This window comes from Fulmarus glacialis, unplaced genomic scaffold, assembly GCF_000690835.1.
Source record: "Fulmarus glacialis isolate BGI_N327 unplaced genomic scaffold, ASM69083v1 scaffold31699, whole genome shotgun sequence".
Classification (NCBI taxonomy): domain Eukaryota; kingdom Metazoa; phylum Chordata; class Aves; order Procellariiformes; family Procellariidae; genus Fulmarus; species Fulmarus glacialis.
Genome location: NW_009235772.1, coordinates 17,888 through 37,689, shown reverse-complemented (window position 1 = coordinate 37,689; position 19,802 = coordinate 17,888). Strand labels below are relative to the sequence as shown.

The 19,802-nt window shown below is 46.1% G+C and overlaps 1 protein-coding gene across 1 annotated transcript; it reads left to right on the top strand.

Moving 5' to 3' along the window:
* Nucleotides 1-1,757: 1,757 nt before the first annotated feature.
* On the top strand, nucleotides 1,758-19,207 carry GJA5 (gap junction protein, alpha 5, 40kDa). The gene is given in 3 exon segments (XM_009586145.1): nucleotides 1,758-2,025; nucleotides 18,067-19,158; nucleotides 19,161-19,207. Coding segments are annotated over 2 exon segments (1,086 nt in total). The 5' UTR covers nucleotides 1,758-2,025; nucleotides 18,067-18,119.
* The last annotated feature ends 595 nt before the right edge of the window (nucleotides 19,208-19,802 follow it).

Genomic DNA, 19,802 nt, shown 5'->3' with positions numbered 1-19,802 from the left:
ACCGTCATGTGATTTGCATATGGCATCCCTTACAGCAAAGGCAACTGAGAAGTATATCGACTAGCTGCTGTCGGCCTCAGAATTCCGCCAGCAAAGCTGGCTGGCAACGTGGGGTGCTTAACTTCCACGCTATTAAATCTCATCAAAATCAATGCAACTCAAGAATGTACTTAAAATTAAGTAAACGCCTATGGGCTGTAATGAACTGAGATGTTGCACTGCTCTGTGTGCTTCTTTGGCTGATTTGTTTACCAAGGAAATATCTCAGAGGGACAGAAATTAGAGAAACCTTCTAAAAGCTGTAAGAATACCTTAAACAAATGCAAGATTGTTGCATTTACATTAAAACTACCAAGTTTAAGACCCAGTTTCTTAGGCCCTTCCAGAGATCATGCACTCACTTTGACCCCCTAATAAGCATCTAACCCGGATAAATTAAAAGGAACATATAAACCGAGATCTTCTACCACTTGCCAATACAAGATGCAATATTGCCCTAGGCCTCAGAGAAAACTGTAGCTTTGCATTCCCACTTGCAGTTAAGCTAATGAGGAGAAGAAGGAAGAGAATTTTTGGGGTGGGCTCTTCTTCCTTTCATCTGAAAAGCGGTTACTGAGTTGTTCAAAGCTTGCGTGCATAGCTCTGCAAGCTCAATACCTCTCAGCACCTGACTTTCTAGAGACTACTACTGCACCGTTGAAAGGAGAGGTGAGTTCTTCCTATATGCTCCCTGGAAGCAGGTTAAACACTCAGTTAGCAGAGAGCCCTGTGAAAAAGGGAGACGGCTTTGCATTAAGCAGAGTTTGTAAATGCTTCTCAGTTACTTGCTTTATTCTCTTCTTGTTTCCTTGCAAACGATGAAACTCCTTAGAAAGGCTCAGGCAGCACAGACCCTTTCTGCTTGTGAGTCTAATAGTTTGGCTGTCCATTCTTCTCACCAGCCACATGCCAGCGTGTTTTCGGTGACTTAATGGTACTGCTACTTTGGGGTAGCTGAATGGGGAAGCAGACTGCAGCTGCTTCTGAAGGATATAAATATTTTTTACAGTCGGGGGGGTCCAACAGGATCAGGGACACCTGGGCTCTATTCCTGGCTCTTCTGCAGGGCTGCCGTATTGTTTTGCTCCTTTCAGTAGCTCTAAACGAAGACCTTTTCCTGCCAAATTTGTAATCTTAGGTGTGAGGCTTCCATTTGAAAGTTTGAGCCACAATAAGGAATTTGGGGTGATGGGGCTAGCCTATGAATGCAAGCCCGGGCATTAATTCGATAACAAAATCCCAAAAAAGCCACTGCACTGGTGAGCACCACGAATGGCTCACAGGCCAACCTTACTTGCACCATTTACCAGTTAGCCATCTGCTCCCTTCAGATATTATTTTATGGCTTTCCTTTGTTTTCACCAAGGCCTAAACAGGAATGAAATTGTGAGTCTTGTCGCTAGCCCTTTTAAATAAATAGCTCTGCCATCGCTCTAATAAGTTTGACAAGTTGGTCCCAGGCCCTGGGCAGGAAGCTAATAAACTTCAAGTTGCTTTTCTATTGTTTTCCTAAAACAATTTGACTTCCTTTCTGATAGCCCCAAATTCCTTCAATAAAAATAGAGTAGCTGGGAGCCAGAGGAAGAGCTGAACTTGAGCCAAGTTGTGCTTACAATGCCGCCTGCGTAAGATCACATTTTTATCCTGATCCACGAAGACTCTTTAAAAGAATAGCAGGCTGACAGCTGCCAGTGCATGTCAGGAACAGCTTGGGAGCTAGTCTCCCCCAGCATCGGTCCTCCAGGCTTGAGGGAATCTCCAGCCAGTGAGCCAGTGTCAGACCATAGCAGGAGGCTGAGCTCCTGGGAGCTGACTGGGGTTTGCTTACCCTGTCCAGAGTGTCCTCCCTCAGACACGGATCTCTTCTGGGAGCCGAACACTGACAGATAGGTGGGCTCCAGCAAGACCAAGGGGCTGTGCTAAAGCTCACCCTTCAGTCAACTTCACCTGCTCCTCCCTCTACCTGTGCAGGCTCAGCAAAAAGAGGTAAAGGTCTGTTCTTTTCTTTCTTCTCACGTTGGGAAACATATATATGTATACATACATATATTTTTGTAAAGCAGCAATTCATCTAGCTGGAAGTTTACAGGACAAGATGAATGTCTGGTGGCTAGGTAGACGAGGACTCCTTGCTTGAAAATGACTTGCTGATCCTTTGCACAAATTCTTTACTCTCTCCACGGTTTGGTTCCTCCACCTGTAAAGCAAGAAGAGTGTTTATAGGAGCTGTAATTACATTATCATTTGCAAAGCACTCCTCAATTACTCAGAGATGCTGCAGAGTTGAGAAGCGGAAGCAGTAGCTATGCGAGTGCCATGCTTTATTTCCAGTAACATAAAGCTGACAACTAAGCAAATGCTTAGTTGGGATAGATGGTTATTTCTCCTCAGTGAGATGAAATCCTCTTCCAGTTTTTCTTGCTAAAAACTTTACTGGCAAATGAGACCGACACACAGTGACATTTCACACCTTGCTGTTTCTTGTTTCCTCTTTTCTCACTCTGTGCTGGTTTGGTACTCTGGGCTGGGAAGGGGAAAACATCCATCTATAATGGAATAATTTGGGATTTTTTACTAAATAAGGAACTGTGACTATAAAACTGTTCCCCCTCATTGAGGGGCCCATCGTCACATGCTACTCCTGTTCCCTAGGGCCCAGCCTGTCCTTGGGAATTTGCCTCCTGCTGGAGGATGCCTTCAAGCCACCTCCAGAGGTCTAATGTATAACAGAGAACTTCCCTCTCCCTCCTTCCTTTCAATCATATCCACGCATGGGGATTTTAGATAAAATGTTTCACCAGGAAGGTAGCATCCAGTGGTGCTTTAGAGGTGCCCGTCCAGCATGGGACAATATGAAGAATCAGAATAAGTGCAGTGCTGTGGCCAGGTATCAGAGATGAAATACATATGAGAAGTTTCTATCTCAACCACTGTTGGGAGGTGTTTTTTTCTGAAATTTCCCAGTGCAGTAAATCTGATATCCTCCCCAAGCACAAAGTTCTCGGTAATGGCAGGAAAGTACAAGACATTTTCCCTTCAGACTGTGTCTTGAAGTTCTCAAATCTCAGGAGAGCATCTACATGCATTTGAAACAGCCTTCCAGTAAAGCCAGATGCTCCAAGAACATCTGTTTTATGTGAAGAAGCTCTTTCATATGTGAGCTCTCATCTATACTACTTCATATTTGCGGTCCTTCTCTATGCATTCTGCTGGCTTCCTCTTTTTGTCTGTTTAAATCCCTGACACAGAATGAATCCTCCATTAAATATCCATAGGATCAATGCCGAAAAACTCATCACACAAACTCTATTCAGGATTTACCTGGCTTCTGTGTGAAAGGGAGCAGCTCCGATAAGGCAATAAGGCAAGTACAGGAAATAGAATGAAAAAGGGACCTCTTGGCTTATCAGGTTCAATCCCTTTGAATAACAGGCAAGTACAAAACAAATGGCCTTTTCTAAACTTACTAAGCTCTGTCCTAAATCTCATTAGGTTTCCGCCCTCACTTGTGCTACTAGAATGCTGTTCCAGCACCTCCTTCCCTGCTCTGTTGCTTAGAAACCTTCTGATTTCCAACCTAAATTCATTCATGGCCAATTTATATCTATTTATTCTTGTGCCACATTGTCCTTTAGCTTATGTAGCTCTCCTCTCTCCCTAGCACTTACTTTCCCAACCCCCAATTCCTAAAAGTATTTACAGGCAGCAAATCTCTCCTCTCTTAACCTTTGTTCTGCCAGACTAAGTAACTAACCTCCCTTATAGTATTCACCCTGCAGGCACATCACACCATGTTTTAATTACTTTGGGTAGCTGCACTAGCATGAAGTTCAGTGCAAAATAATTAACGCAGAAAAGCTCAAACTGGTACCAGATCTATTTTCAAATCAGCTCAAATATCTCTCTGCAGTCACTTCTGTGACTGATAAGTAAACATACTCTTGGCCGAGAAATACCGTCTTGTCCCTCTGATCACCCCATTGCCTTTCTTTGCACCTGTTCCAGGCTGAATATCTTTCTTAAATGTGGGTGAGCAGCACTGCACACACTATTCTGGTCTGGTGGGGTCTCACATCCTCTTGGACGACATTAATCTCACCCACTGCAACTGGAAATACTGCTACGTCCTGAAAGCTCACTTGCCTTTTTCACCCCCGCATAGCATCGCTGGTTCCTCCTCCTTTGGTGACCTTCACCCAGGACTTTCCCTGTCTCGGTCCTGCCAGCTAGGACCTCCCAATTGCTAAGAGAGATTCCTGTTATTCTCTGAGCAACAAGTTCCTAGTGTGTGACTTTGCACTCTCCCATTTAACCTCACCTCAATCACTCCAGTCCCAAAGAGCCTTCAGTTCTCCTAGTGCTGGAATCCACCTCTGCCCTGATGATACCTCCCAGCTTTGTTCCATCAGCATATTTCATTAGCATTTCTACTTTCAGTGCCAAGGTAATTAACACAAATATTAAAAAAGTTCAGTCCTAAGAGCAATCTTTGAGCAGCCTCACAGATAACTTCCCTTCAACCTATTAGGGAACTGGTGTCTCAGTTCTGTCAGTCTCTTACCCGCTTGAGGATTTCTCTAATAATCCCTGTCTTCTTAGGCTGAATCTTCTCCACTAATTTGCTTCTTCTGGGATACCATATCATATGCCTTACTGAAGTCCAGTATATAAGGTCTGCTATGTTTCTTTTACCTAGAGGGTCAGGAATCTTACCCCAAGAAAGCTGTTTACTTTTGATCAAAAGATGGTACATGTTGTCCTATTTTCCCCTCACCTCCCGGCTTAATTTCTCCTTTCCTTCAAAATCCGTTCCACAGCATCATAAACTGCTGAGATCTGCAAGCTGCACATGGCAAGCTGTCAGCTGTTCTCCTCATTCCCACTGTCTGGAGGAGCATTCTCTTCCACTTGCTCTCCTCACTCAAGTAATACAAGTTTTGCATAGCAGCCTCTTGGGGAGGGGAGGAAAAATCCTTCTTCCCAGCTTACCAGTGGGCAAACCAGCTATTTCTCTAGCTGTGGAGCTGGAGAAGCTGCCATGACACCTCTGTTCTCCCTTGAAGAGGGTGCAGTAGAGGAGAGACGACACATTGAGGGCTGGCTGAGGTACCCATACAACATCTCTACTCACCTTTCTGTCTTTTGACTCCCTGCCTGCCTTCACCCATTTCCTTTCTGTGCATCAAAATTCAAATAGTTACCATCACCACCAAGAAAAAGAGCTTGTAACAGTTACCTCACGTGCATGATGCATCTATTGGACAGAAACCTTCTCCCCTCCCTCATTCATCCAACAGAACTAGACTGTATCTGCTGGATTCAGAGATTAACTCTGTAGGAGAATGAGTATGCCACTCAGGAACAATACTGGGATATGAAACACAAAGGAGCGAGCAGGGAGAATCAGACCCGATCACCCTGAGCAGACAGCAAAGCGTCAGCCACGCAGGGAGGGGATTACATTTCAGACAGCTCACTCGCAGGACCTGCCTCTCTATAGCACGTGAGAAACACTTGACAAGCCTTAGCTAGCCTATCCCAAAGCCACCTGTGAGCTAGATCTGTATTATTAACACCTTTTTTTGGACACTTCTGGGATGAAGTCCTTGACAATTTCACTGGCATAAAATCAATAGGACTTTACATAATAATGCTTTATGGAAATTACTCCAGAAAGACGAAAGAACACAGTGATATTCTCCTTCCCATGAAATTCCATCACAGGTATACAACTGCCAGGCAGAAGAGGGAGAAACAACTCCAGAAACATTCCCATTTTCTTTGAAGTCACAGAAGGCCTTTCAATAAAGTTAGAAATGAAGCGGCAAATGGCTATGGGTTTCTCCATACCAGGAGTTTACTAAGCTGCTATGGGAATTTACTGTGCACTGTATGTCCTGCACTAACCATCAGTGAGGATTCAGGAGTTGCATTCTTAACTTCAGAGTGAGAGTGGCCACATAGGACATGCCTCCAGAGGTAGCCTCCACACAGCACCGTCCCTGCGTAGGCTGGCTTTCAATCTTGTGACTAAAGGGGATACTAAATTAGTGGGAGAACAACTATTAGATTAGAAGAGTTGCCAGCCCTGTGTTTTAGTCTCTGGACTGCTTTTGCTTCATAATCTACACTAGCTGCTGCATAGGGACCACTGGGCAATTATGTTCTGGATAGGAGATATCTAGCCCAGGAAGGATTGCTGGAGGGACACCCGCCAAAGCTTGTGCGCAGCAAGCCAGTTCTCAGGGTAGCAGAGTCTTCCGTGCAAATCTCACTCTCCTGACACTGGTTCTTTGAGACCAGCCTTTACCAAAGCCAGAAGGCATCTCTGATTCACCCTCCTCTCTGGGGCCTGATGTGCAGGAATGAGCACCTGATTGGTGAAATCACGCCTGATGAAGGTGAAATACAAGACCTTCAGACACTTGATGCGCCAAAAGCATTTTTTAGAAAGGCCCAAATGCTCATGCATCAGGCTGTGTGTGCAGGGAGGTGGTGGGGGGGTGGCGTGTCAAAAACCACCTCTTCTGACAGACAGGTTATTCTCTATTTATCAGTAAGGGGGCCTGTAAAACCCTCCTGGGAAGCATCAGGTGCCCTTTGGAAGAAGACTGCAGCTCTGCTGGGCCCCTGGCCCAAGCCAGCAGAGCAAGTCTTATGTTATTTGAAGAGGTGGAGGACCCTGCTCCACATGAACTCTGCTTTGCCAGATTAAGCTTGAACGAGTCAGAAAAATGTCCTTCGTTGATGTCTTGCACGGAAAAAGCTTCCCAGGGTCTGGCTGGTGTAACTGTGGGGCAAGCCCGTCTCGTTTCACTTAAGGAAGGCTTAGACCATGGCATGTTATCTGGGGGAGGAGGTGCGAGAAACAGCGGTAGCGGCAACTGGAAGGGACAGCGCAAAGCCAGCAGCGAGTGCATCCTGTCGGCATGGGGAGGGTGGCACAGGGAGAGGCTGAGAATGGAGAGAGAGGAATGAGATCCATGGTCTTTAACGGGAAAACAACAGGAAACTAGGTTTGAAAATAGAAAGATTAAGCTGGAGGGGGTAGGAGAGACAAGAAAAGTAGGTGAAGAAAGAAGAGGGGGAAAGGCAGAGAGGCAGTGGGGAAGACAAAGTGACATAGAAAGGGGGTGGAGAAAAAAAGAGGAAGAGAGAGAACACCATATTAAAGGAATAAAACCAAGCAACTGAGAAGAACAAGGAGCCCAACTCAACTACAGAAAGGAAAAGTGCTAAAGCAAGGAAAGGAGACAGAAGACAAGATACTGGAAATCAGGTAAGTAACCATGAGGGGGAAATAACAGAACTGCAGAAGGATCGATGGCAGATCAAGTTGTTACACTCAAGGGGAAAACAGCATGAGGGGAGAGAAGGACTTAGTGAGGCAGGAAAAGAAGGATGGACAAAAATAACTTAAGAAATTTACTTTTTCTTTCAATTTCTCTTCAAAACATTCCCACTAGTAACAAAATGAGCTTGGGACATTTTAAAAATTAAACTCTCTTTGCCACAGGCAGCTACAGAAACAACGAGGAAGCCTCCCTGCAATGAACATGGGTACCAATAGATTTCAATGTACAGGAAAGCAGGATAAGAGCCCCAGGTATCCTCAGACAGTATAATGTGCAAATTGCAGTTTCTGTCAGATCCCATTTTAGCATGCTGACAGGCTGCTCAGGGGAGGGTGGTGAAGGGAACTCTTACCTATGAGAGGCTCTCAGGGTATAAACACTTTATCAAGTGTCCATGTGAACCACCTATATTCCGAAGGGCGCAGGATGGTTTCAAAATATTGCAGTTTCTTTTCCTTGAGAGTATTGCATCCTGGCTGGTCTGTGACATGGAGCCTGGGAACGTAACTCAAATGTAGAGAAGTGCCTTGCTCATATCTCCCAGTCACCCGTACTGCACGCACCGCGGGTGGAATGCCTTTCTTCTCCATCCCGACACTGCCCAGGGCAGCCTCAGCAAAGAGGCACGCAAACCTAAAGGGACAGACGCCCTCTCCCACTAGCAGCTGCTGCTTCTTTTTATTTGCCTTCCTAATTTTTTTCCCCTTTTTGTACTTGGAATAATTATTCAATTACATGTCCATAATTTAATACTTCTAGCATTGCCACCACATTTTTCAGAGAATAGCCCAGCTCGAAAACATAGTAACCTATACATCCACCTGGAAAGAAGCAATCACAATGAGTGTAAAGGTTGCTTGCTAATTGCCACCTCTGATCTGTGGTGACTCCTTTGATTTCCTAAACGGTCATTTTACTGGCCATTTGTCATGTCTAATGAGCTTTGGGGCACTCTGATTTTAACAGCTCAGGTAAACTGAGGCAGTGCCTCTGTCCCTGAAGTACCATAAAAACCATCAGAGGATCATGTAAGTAGCATTTCTGGACAAACCTCAGCTACAAAAGTCACAGGCTGAATGAGCCTTAATCATTGAGCTCTTTCTCCATGCTAATAAACCTGTCAAAATACCTTGGTGAAGCAGTATGTGTGAAAGGTTTTCCCTACTGCTGCCTATGTGATCCTCTCTTTAAGGCTAAAGAACTTAATGCATGTAATATATGTGTGCATGTGCATGTGCAGCTAGGAGCGGGTTAAACTGTTATTCAGAAGCCTCACAGTATTCAGTATTTGCACCAGAAGGCAAAAAATTCTGTATTTGCTGGTCTTTTCAAAATCTACTCTGAGAAGAGTGCAGATTTCTAACTTTCTTCCCCCTTTCCTTGGGAGCAGAGCAGTAGTTTAGGAGAATTCCCGAGGCTTCAGGGTTTAAAATACTCATCAGGCTCCGGTCGCTTGGGAACTATGTTAAGTATTCCTGCTACTATGACTATTTGGGGTTGTTGGTTTTTTTCCACTCAACAGTATATATTATCACAATATTTTAGTATTACGGGCTTTCACATGAAAAATTTAAACCTTGCCAGAAAATACAGAACTTCATACCCTAGCCTCTCTTCTCTTTTTGACCTTCAGACAGATTTCACACATTCTGCACGTTTGTCCTTGTTTTCTGACTTATCTCGCAGCATTGAAAATAGACGAGAAGGAATGAGTAATTCAGCACTATACCATGTCATTAGGGAGCACATTTCAGAGACTGCTCCACACCTCGGGTGCTATTGTATAAGGCACGAGGACAGAGGCTTAAAATTAGAAATAGTTCCCAGGAGGCACCAGAGAAACTTCAATCTTTGGGCTAAGAACTCATAAAGCGGGGGGGGAGGGAGGAAGGGATCAATTTTATGGCTATTGATAAGCAACAGGAAGATCTCTATGAACAATACTCTAGCATGCCAGCTCTTTCCTGAAACAAAGAAATATTCATGCCACACAGTAAGTAATGAGCATAAAGATGCATGCTTCTAAGTCTCCCTAGTGTATCTTTAAAGAGGGGTCGGTGGTTTTTAATGTAAGAACGAAGGGGTTTACACTTACATTTCCGTCTTTCTTCATTATCTTTGTCATTACGGACATGCCTTGAGAATTTCCATATGAAACTCCTCTCCCTTAGAAGCAGAAAAGCTGACAGATGCCCTGGTCAGAGCACAGAGTCGCTCGGGAAGTGAAGCAGTCTGGCAAGGGTGACTGCTGCAGAGCTCCAGGGTCTTCGGCTGCATTCAGATGTCTGGTGAAGAAGGGAGGAAACAGTGGGATGGGAGAAAAACTGTCTCCATTTTAAAATCAGATAAAACTATCCAAGAGGACTGGAGTTAATTCTTGCTTCTTACTCCAATTTCCTCTGTCATGATGGGGCAAATCACTTAAGCCACGTTTCTTCACAAATGCCCCCTCAGCGGTGTCTCTCGTCTTCTGGATATCTGACTGCTAGATGTGGTCCAGCTGGTGGAAGTGATAAACTCTCCCACTCCAGCATTAACCAGACAGAGCTTGGCTTTGAACATACATTATATAGTGCTAAGTACACTGAAAAAAAAAAACAGATTAGCAACATCGCCAAACAGCTTCCAAAATGAATGAACATTTTTTATCTTAATCTCTCACTGCCTTAGTTCCTTAGCTGTAAAGTTGATCTAATACCATCTCCTCACCTCTGGGTGGAAATAAGTAAATTAATAATTGTGAAGCAGATACTGTTGTGATGAAAGCCATAGTAAAACCCATGAGGAAACTAATAATTCTGTCTTTAGAACTGGAGTTGAATAATGTACAGTAAATAAGGCACAGGCCACCCACTGAACAATGACGAGAAAACAAAACATTGAATAGCTGCTGTTCAAGAAAGCCCCAGCCAGGCTGGCACAGAACAAGGCAGGCATCCTGTACAAAGAATGAGGTGACAATGTGAGGATGTGGTTAAAGACTCATAGCTATGAGGCACAGGCACAAAGAGATTGAATTAAGATTTCTGAGAACAGTAACTCTAGCATTTCCTAACTCCTTACTCCTGGGTTTTGCAAATTTAATATTAGTTGTTTTTAAAGGGGTGGTGGTGGTGGATATATATGTACATACACTGAGAATATAAAATAATCCACTCATAAGCTATAACCAGACTTCACCCTGAATGGGAAATTAAATACTTGAGGCAAGGATATAGCAACATGGCTGGAGTGTGAAGAGAATCCTACAGATTTTTGGAAAGAAGGAAGAAACGAGATTTGACAAGGTAATACTAAGTGGGAAGTAGATAGTCACTGCAAATTTCCCCTTTCTAAAGCTGAAAGCATTAGCAATCTGGGTGCTGTAGAGAGTTAAGCGGTCGAAACTGCCAAAAAGCTGAGGCAAGGCTCTGAGGGGGGAGCTTGACTGTAGGAGAGCAATGGGAAAGTGATAGGCAGGGACACGCTGCGGGGAGAGGAGGAAAGAAAGGATGGGAAAGTCTGAATGGGAGCCCTCTCCTTCTCCCGCTACCTCTCCAGTCTGTTTTATTTCAACACTATAACAAGCTGCATCTCATGCAGTCTATGAACCAGCCTAAAATCACATGGGCAGGTTTTTTGCTGCTATATTGGGCCCAATGTGATGCCTGCCATCACTGCCACGTCTCCGCTACCAGCCTCCCCCCACTGACTAAGCAGTGCTTAAGATCAGCTTCTCTTAGCAGAGCTCAGGAAGTTTTACTACAGCAGCCCCCCAAATTTCTCAGCGTGTTTCTGTTTTCCAGAGCTCCCTCTGCCCTGTATACAGCACTGCCCAATTTAGCATCATCTGCAAATTCATACAGGTTAGCTTCTCCCTGCAAAGATAAAGAAACTGGAGAGAGCACCAAGCTCTGTAATCCTGAACTGGATGCTCTTCATCCTGTTAGTTAAGGAGTAAGCTGAGTAATATCCATTAGCCTCTTTGCAGCATTTACATGAGAGAGAGAATTGGTGGTTTTTTCTAGCAAAAAGCACGTCAGCCTTCATTTAGCTTATGCCAAGTCCAGTTTTGTCACGTTTGTTGGGCTTTCTAAGGACCCACATTTCTTTAAGGCAAAGAGAGAGAATCCCAAAAGAATTAGAGGGTGCTCCCTGCATGCTAAGTGTAAGCCTGGATACCACCATCACGTAACTATTTGATGTGGGCTTTTCAAACACAGTGGGACAAATTCATTCCTCAGCTTGACTCATCTGAGTTCAAGGTCTTTTCTGCTCTTGGTCTCCTGCATCTACATCAGGCAGAGCTTGGCCCTAATATTTGGATATATGAAAGCACAATTTGACCCTGGCCGGAGAAGGGGGGGAGAAATAATATTAGGTGTCCTGGATAGACAAATAATAAAAATTCAGCTAACTGGGAGTCTGCAGCTTCCACCCTCACTTCAGAAGAAAATATTCTACATAATACTGTCATCTCTGTGTGTAACACATCCCTGATGTACACACTTGGAGGTGTTGAGTGATTTCCCTCTGTCTGTGTCTCTGTGTCCGTCAGGGTTGTGTGTGTGTTCAGGAGGTGACGGGTCACTCAACTCCCTTATCTTCTCACCCACTCTCTTTTTTGTGAACTCTGAGATTTTCCACATTTGGAGAGGAAGGGAAAAGCACACCTCATCAAGGAATAACAAGCTGTCTGCAACTGCAAGCAGGGCCAGTGATCTGGATACCAGTATGACCCTTCCAGAAATTGCAGTGAACTCAGGAGAAGCAGAGAGATGAGAAACATCAGACGTCTGTCTTCTAGGACAGGACCTGTTAACACAGAACTCTGCCTCTCCCGTGAGATTTGAGCACTGGAGTCAAAGTCACTCTCCCTGATACTGGTTCAGCACAGGACTTTGAACCCAAGGAAGCAGAAAAGAACCTATGCAAACACATCAGATTTTTTTTTTTTAAAGCATAAAGAAGTACAAACCTATTTAGTCCAGATCTGTGCACAGTTCAGAGTTACAAATTTGACTAAAGAACTGGCCTATTTCAGGCAGAAACTTATCATAAGCACATGCATGCATATATGAAGCCAGCGGGATGGCGCGTGGACAAAAATGCCTAATAGGTCATTGCTTGTCTATTGTATACACATATGAAGGAGCCAATGTCAGTAAACAGTGAACAAAAAGATACCTGCTGAGGTGGGCTTTAGCATCGATCTACGTTACAAAGCTATGAAAAGCCTCTGGAATTCAAAGCATCGCACCCACACTGGACAGTGCATTTCTAATTTTATTCATCCTTTAATGTTGTAAGACACGTGCCCCCAAAATGCTTCCTGACCAGGTCCTGGCAACAAAGGAGCACTGTATATGTACATTGAAACGGCTGCTTCTGCCTTTTGGGCACTGACCATGGCTGCAGGCTCTGCCAGCAATAACAAGTTGTTCATCTCTTAGAAAAGCACCAAAAAAGAGAACCTCTGGTTCTGCCAGGTGTACCTGCTATAGAAGGGTAGTACGAGAGGGATTTCTTTCAGGTCACCAAGACACTATTGTCCCGGGGCACAGGAGAGAAGGGCTGCAGTCTGTAGAAGCAGATGTCCTTGTGCTGTAGCAGCAGTGTTGTGTTGCTATTACCAAGTCTAAGAGGCAGTGCTCCATAGAAAAAAGGACACAAGCTTGCAAGTCACAACCCCTGAGCTCTGTCCCCAGACTGCCACTAACACAGTGACTTCGAACACGCAGTTTGCCCAGTGATCACCATCTGCAAGATAAAGATGACAGCATCTGCACTGCATGGTATGCTGTGAGGCTGGGCTACGGCTAACAGGGGGGTGGAGATCCTTAAGTAAAACGTACAGCTGTATAGCAAAGCAGTGTTAACTAACCTCCAGCGCAGAGCTGAAAGTGTCCTTCCTAAGTGCCTACAGGTGTGAGCGTCCCGTTTTGCAGTGTGGGGACCACTCAGGTCTGGCTGCAGCCTGACAGTTGACAATACAGGGGAAAAGATATTTGTCCTCATACCCCCACAGTAGCTATCTCTTGCGCCACACGCTCGCGTGGACCTGCTATGAGGTGACACAGCTGGAGGAAGGAAGGCCACAACCAATTCCTAGGCACTGACCATGCCACAGCTGGCCTGGATGCCCCACTGCACAGGGCTGTCACTTCTCATGTGCCCAGTACCTAAAGGAGACGGCTGCCTCCCCATTTGGGAGCTCAGAGGGGACGGACTTGCTGCATGGCCTCCACGCACAGCCCATGTCTAGTGTGTGAGCCTCTTCACAACATCTTAGGCCCCAGCCTTCTGTTTCATTAGGACGTCTCATTAACTATCAGACACACACATTTTTATCCAATTGAGCAAATCATACATGCAGATTGGACAAAAATACAATGGCTTTGACTTTGTTACTTTCCCCCTCCCTGGGAACCCTGCTTCCCCCACACAAAGGAGCCTTCCTCAGAGAGCCTCTGCGTGCGCCTGGGACCTGCCAAGGGGAAGAGGTGAGCCCAGCGAGGGAGAGCAGAAACAGTGTCATAATCAGGCTCTCCACTTTATTTTAGAAACATGGCGACCTCCTGTCACCTTCCTTGTGGGAAAAGTTAGCATGAAGTGTCAAGCTCAGCTATTTATATCACTGCTGATAGTCTCGCCTTGTCTTCTAAAGAGGGGAAAACTTTCTTCGTAACAATTCCAGGGGAAATAAACTCATATAAAGAAGAGGATTGCACAGGAACAGTCCTCCTGCCTCTATCGTGTGAATTTCCTAGCTGTTCCCCAAAGCTGTCCATCCAGAACAAGTGCGCCAGCTGGAGCCAGCGGCAGCGATGCAAAATGCTCGCCTGTTGTTCAAAGCGTGCAGCATCATGAAGAGGATGGGCAAAACTGCTCCAAGAGCGACGGACACTTCCCTTCCCACAGAAAAAGGTAGCGCAAAAAGAGGATGGTGGAGAGCAGCCCATTGCTGGCAAGCCAGCCTGGTGTACTGGCAGGTGCCGTCCCTGCTGGGGTATTTTTATCATGGAATTTGGCAGTCACAAGGCAGCCTGGAGCTGGGCGGACTCCACGCCTGGCCTGCGGTGTGATACTCGGTTTTCCCCAGCTTTAACAGCTTTCCAGGTGATAATTAAGCCAGGACGGCCACGTCGCTGGGTTTGTGCCAGGCTGCGCTGGTCTTTGTCACATACGCGTTTCCTGGTGCCAAGATCCCATGACTGCGCACAGCTCCTTTGTTGATCCAGCAGAAAGCTGACAGCCAAAAGCATGGCTGGGCAGTGGCAGAGCCCACAACCCTGCATGAATATGCATGACTCCGCCGTCAAGACCTTCTGCTATCAGGTGCTGAGACCCCGTGAAGATACCCAGAGGTGTTTTTCGCTGAGTCACACCAGAGCGAGATGAAATTTGTCCAACTGAGTCCAAACTAGGAATATAAAAGGCCACAGATGCTCACATGCTGAGAGGTCAAAGCATGCGGGGACAACAGTAGTCTGGGAATGAGGAAAGGGAACTCTGTGGAAAATTCCCAAGAATAGTAAAGCCCTGAGGAGAAAGGCTATGTCAAAGGCAGTCCTGCCTAGCCAGGAAAAGCTGTCAGGAGGTGACAACAATCCTTCTTTGCTTGCTGGCAGCAGAGAGCTAGATGCTCTCTTCTGTTGCTCTAGGAGGCCCTTGGTCTGGCATCACAAGAGTAGCTCACTAATAACTAAGCCAAAAACACTGCTCTAGGAGGGAAACTCCTTGTTTTCCAAAACCTGTTCTCCCATGAAAACCTACCCCCTTCCAGCAGCCATCTCAGCTCTCTGTGGGGCTGTAGCAGGATGATCGGGAGGCATTCGGCTCTTTGGGAAGCCCCTCCTTTAAACAGCCTGTGCAGGGGAGCAGCCAGCAGGAAGGGCAGAGGGAACGGCCCTATTATCTAGCCTAAGCCTCATGGCTGCCAGCCTTGGATCACTCTGATTTACTTCCTCCTGGAAAATTTTGTGCACGTGTGATGGTAAATTACTGTTATTCTCTCATCCATTAACATTTTTTATTTCTGGACTCCTCTTGCACTTATGCTTGCTTTACTTTGTGTTCTGTACACATTGATTTTTACAATTTGCAAGTGTCTAGGTTTAGTAGCCTTCCCTAGGGAAAACAAGCCATAGTAAAACCCCAAACTACCTGCACATAGTAGAACTGATGGAAGGAGATGCTCAATTTGTGATTGCACATGCTTATAACAGGAAGGAAAACTCAGCCTTGGCACAGCCAGGGAGAACTGTGTTCATTTTTACCCTAACAAGCAAGGTGAATCAAGAAAAGGCAGCTGTCATCTAACAACAGCAGGAGCAATAGGGGCACCTGCAAACAACATAAACTCCCCTGGAAAAATGAGGACACCCACCATTGTTCATGCTGTCTTGGAAGGAATATTCCACGCGTAAGTTGTGCTACACCATATGGACCTTGGACACACCTGTACATTGAACTGTAGGTAGCTGGTTGCCTTGTCTGCACTCGGGGCGGGGGGGGGTGTCGGGCCGGGGGGGGCGGGGGGGGGGGGGTGGTGCGCGGAAACAAACCTGATTTCAGTGCAACTGTCTGTAAATATTTCCCATCAATGATTTATCTGCCTGTATTTAATACCCTGGTGCCCACAGAATGCAGCCATATGCTAATTTCTCCAGAATGCAGTAACTGCACCAAAGCCATTTCAGAAGATGAGGCAGACCCGCAGTTTCACCAGTTTTTACCAGTACAGACAAAGAGGAGTCAGAAAGACTAGCTGATTTTCTGTGTTACTGCTCCTCCAGTTCTGGGCTGGCAGCAGATGAAAGCTTCAGCATACTCTGAACAGCCACCAGGACCTACATCAGCACGATTGCAGCATGCCTGCCAAAGCAGCAAAGAGCCAAAGCTCATCCTTTGCTTCCTGATATGCCCCTTCTCTCTCCTCACACAGCTTCCGACTGGCGGTGGGGCAGCAAGCGGTCACCGCCCCATCTCCTTACCCAGGCAATCCTCACCTTTCCGCAGGGCAGCCCTCAGCAGCACGAGGAGTTTAAGGATTCGACTTTTGATCTTTGTCCCACGCATCCTTGCAGATGGACACCGCGTATCAACAAGCGATGGCATAAATCATCGTGGGCACTGCTACATTAAATTATATCATGTACATAACCAGAGGAGGGGATATTGTTCCCTCAACAAGCATCTCTCTCTGTTCTCCAGCTTTTGCTCGCAGGAAATCTACACGATATTGCTGCAGTAAATTCTCAGCGTTTAACAGTGTCTACTCTCCACAGATGTTCTTTGTACAGTAAAAATAATTGGCTCTTAAGGACAAGACAAGAGACAATAAAGAAGGAGAGCTAACACTTTTGTTCCCTATGGCTTTGGGATTTACCTTGTCTAGTGCTTTTAATATTTTATTACAATGATTATTAAGTTCTTCATTTATTTATTAAAAGGATATTTCCAAAAAGAGTAACTGTGGGAGAACATTATCTCCAAGGTAATACTGCACACTTTATAGCACCTAACCCTTAACTCATGCATAAGGGAGACCTTTGCAGTGCCCTGGGAAGGCAAGCACCGTGAGTATAACTGGATCAAATGATTGCTCAAGCACTCTCACAGAGCCCCACAAAAGATGGATTAAACCCACCGTTCTCTTTTTATCAAGGGGGTTAAGTGACTTGGCCAGAAACAGTCTGCCAGAGTCAGAAACAAAATTGAAGCAGGCTCTCCTACATTCTCACGTTGCAATCTTACTACCAGCCCACCAAACCTTTCCTCCCATCAGACCACCTATGAAACAGCAGTTCCCAGGAGCTGCTGGTCCTTGGGAGGCATTTCAAAGGAGGCTTTTTTCTTTGGCTCTGTCATTTGAACTGTGAATTTTGTCTCAGAGCTTAAGAAAAAGAGAAGGGAGCAAGATCCACCATTTAGATTTTGCAGCAGTTCCCTCTCAGAGAGGCATGACAGCAGATTAGGTTTACAGGAATGGCACAGCTCACCAAAGTCTTTACGCTCCCCAAAACATTTGCAGCTTGTAATTGAAACACTTGCAACTGGCAACACTGCAAAACCAAAGTAAAACCTATGGGCACGGGGCAGATGGGCAACAGGAAGGTTTTCTCTGCATTCCTTTCAGTGGTGGCACTGAGCTCAGAAAAAAAGCCCAGAGCTGCAAGCACTTCACGTTCCAGGTGTTGGTGCAGGTATTACACAAAGGCGACATATGAAAGTGCCAAGCACTGCTCAGACCAAGCTGTAGACTCCAGTCTTATCTCCCAGGGGATCAGCCCATTAAGGATTCCCCAGAGCGCAGTTTGCAGATAGATGAATACTGCTTAACTACACCGTCCACAGAGAATGCAATATGCAGACCGCAGTGAAAGGACCTTCTGAACCAAGAAAAAAATCTGGTTCACCCTCAGAGTTTTGGCAGCCTGTTTTACAGGGCTGGATTATGCAGTTGGATTATGCAAAAAAGATCACTTTTTGTTTTAGTAGCTGAACCAAAAAAAAAACCCAACACATTTCTTTCGGCGGATGTGAAACCACCAGCAAACCAGACCTCATTCATTTCAGGTCAAATTAAAACATTTCCTTTGACACAAAACAAATCATTTCACTCCATGCATTCCCAGTTGGACACTTCCTAACCCTCCTTAGAACCACTCTCTTCTATTTTCTCCCACAGAGGCTGCGTCCAGTTCTCCCTTCAAGACTTCTCACCCCTCCTGGTGAGCAGAAATGGGAGACTGGAGTTTCCTGGGAGAGTTCCTCGAGGAGGTCCATAAACACTCCACAGTGGTGGGGAAAGTCTGGTTGACCGTGCTCTTCATCTTCCGGATGCTGGTGCTGGGTACTGCAGCTGAGTCCTCCTGGGGGGACGAGCAGTCTGACTTCATGTGCGACACCCAGCAGCCTGGCTGCGAGAACGTCTGCTACGACAAGGCTTTCCCCATCTCCCATGTCCGGTTTTGGGTCCTCCAGATCATCTTTGTCTCCACCCCATCTCTGGTATATATGGGCCACGCGATGCATACAGTGCGCATGGAGGAGAAGAGGAAGATGAAGGAGGCAGAAATAGAGGCCCAGGAGATGAAAAACAACGGTGATACATACTACCAGCAGAAGTGCCCCGCGGCCGAGAAGGCCGAGCTGTCTTGCTGGGATGAATCGGGAGGCAAAATCATACTCAGGGGCAGTCTGCTGAACACCTACGTCTATAGCATTTTGATTCGCACTGCCATGGAAGTGGCCTTCATTGTGGGACAGTACGTCTTGTACGGGATCTTCCTGGAGACCTTGTATATCTGCCAGCGGGCACCTTGCCCCCACCCTGTCAACTGCTACGTTTCCCGTCCCACAGAGAAGAATGTGTTCATCGTCTTCATGCTGGCTGTGGCAGTGCTCTCTCTATTCCTCAGTCTGGCCGAGTTGTACCACTTGGGCTGGAAGAAAGCCAAAGAGAGGTGCTCCCGGTCTTACAAACCCAGCCCCAGCTCAGCCCCCGGCAGATTGGAATCCGCCCCGCAAGTAGAAAGGGCCCAGATGTACACTCCCCCACCAGATTTTAACCAGTGTTTGTCAAGTCCCAATGGGAAGTTCATCAGCCCCTTCAGCAACAAGATGGCCTCCCAGCAGAACACTGCCAACTTTGCCACCGAGAGGGTCCATGGCCAGGAGGATACTGCCGGTGAAGGGCCCTTCATTAAGTCCAGCTATGTGGAGAGTCCGGAGGTGGCCAACGAATGTGCGGCACCCACCTTCCCCGAGAACTACTTCAATGTTTTCGTGCCAGCAGCAAGGCGAGGTCGGATGATTTGTCTGTGTGACCTGTCTCCAGGAGGGATGAGAAGGAGCAGTCTCAGCGCTTAGTAAAACTTCTGCAAAGTGGACTCGAGTCTCTTGCCACTAACCTTTCTCTGTTTTAACACCCTCTTGTTCCTTTTCAGTGAACATCATTGTTATACTGCAGACAGCACCTCTCACAGCTTAAGGCAGGGACAGCCACTGGGACACACGCACTGAAGAGAGGCACCAATCTCGAGATGTGAAGCTCTCGGCCATATTTTCAACACGGGACCCACAGGGATTGGAGACTCGCCTTCCTTAGCCTGGTAGAGCACAGGCCAGCAGACTCCTGAGGCTGCCCAGCAGGTATCCACTGCAACACTGTATTCAACAGACTGACTGGACCTCAACCCCCTTGCATCTTCTTTGGTGTCTAGTCAACATTTGCTACATCAGCTTGGCAATTATACTAAGCTGAAGCTTCTCTCACCTGCAGGGAGCAGAAACACACCAGTAGGCTTTCTGAAAGAAAGACTCTCTCATCTGCTTTGTTCTCACTCTTTCTAACCCTCCCTTTCTCTACCTGAGCCCAGATATTTTATACCAGTTTACCTATACAATAAATCCTACTTGAAT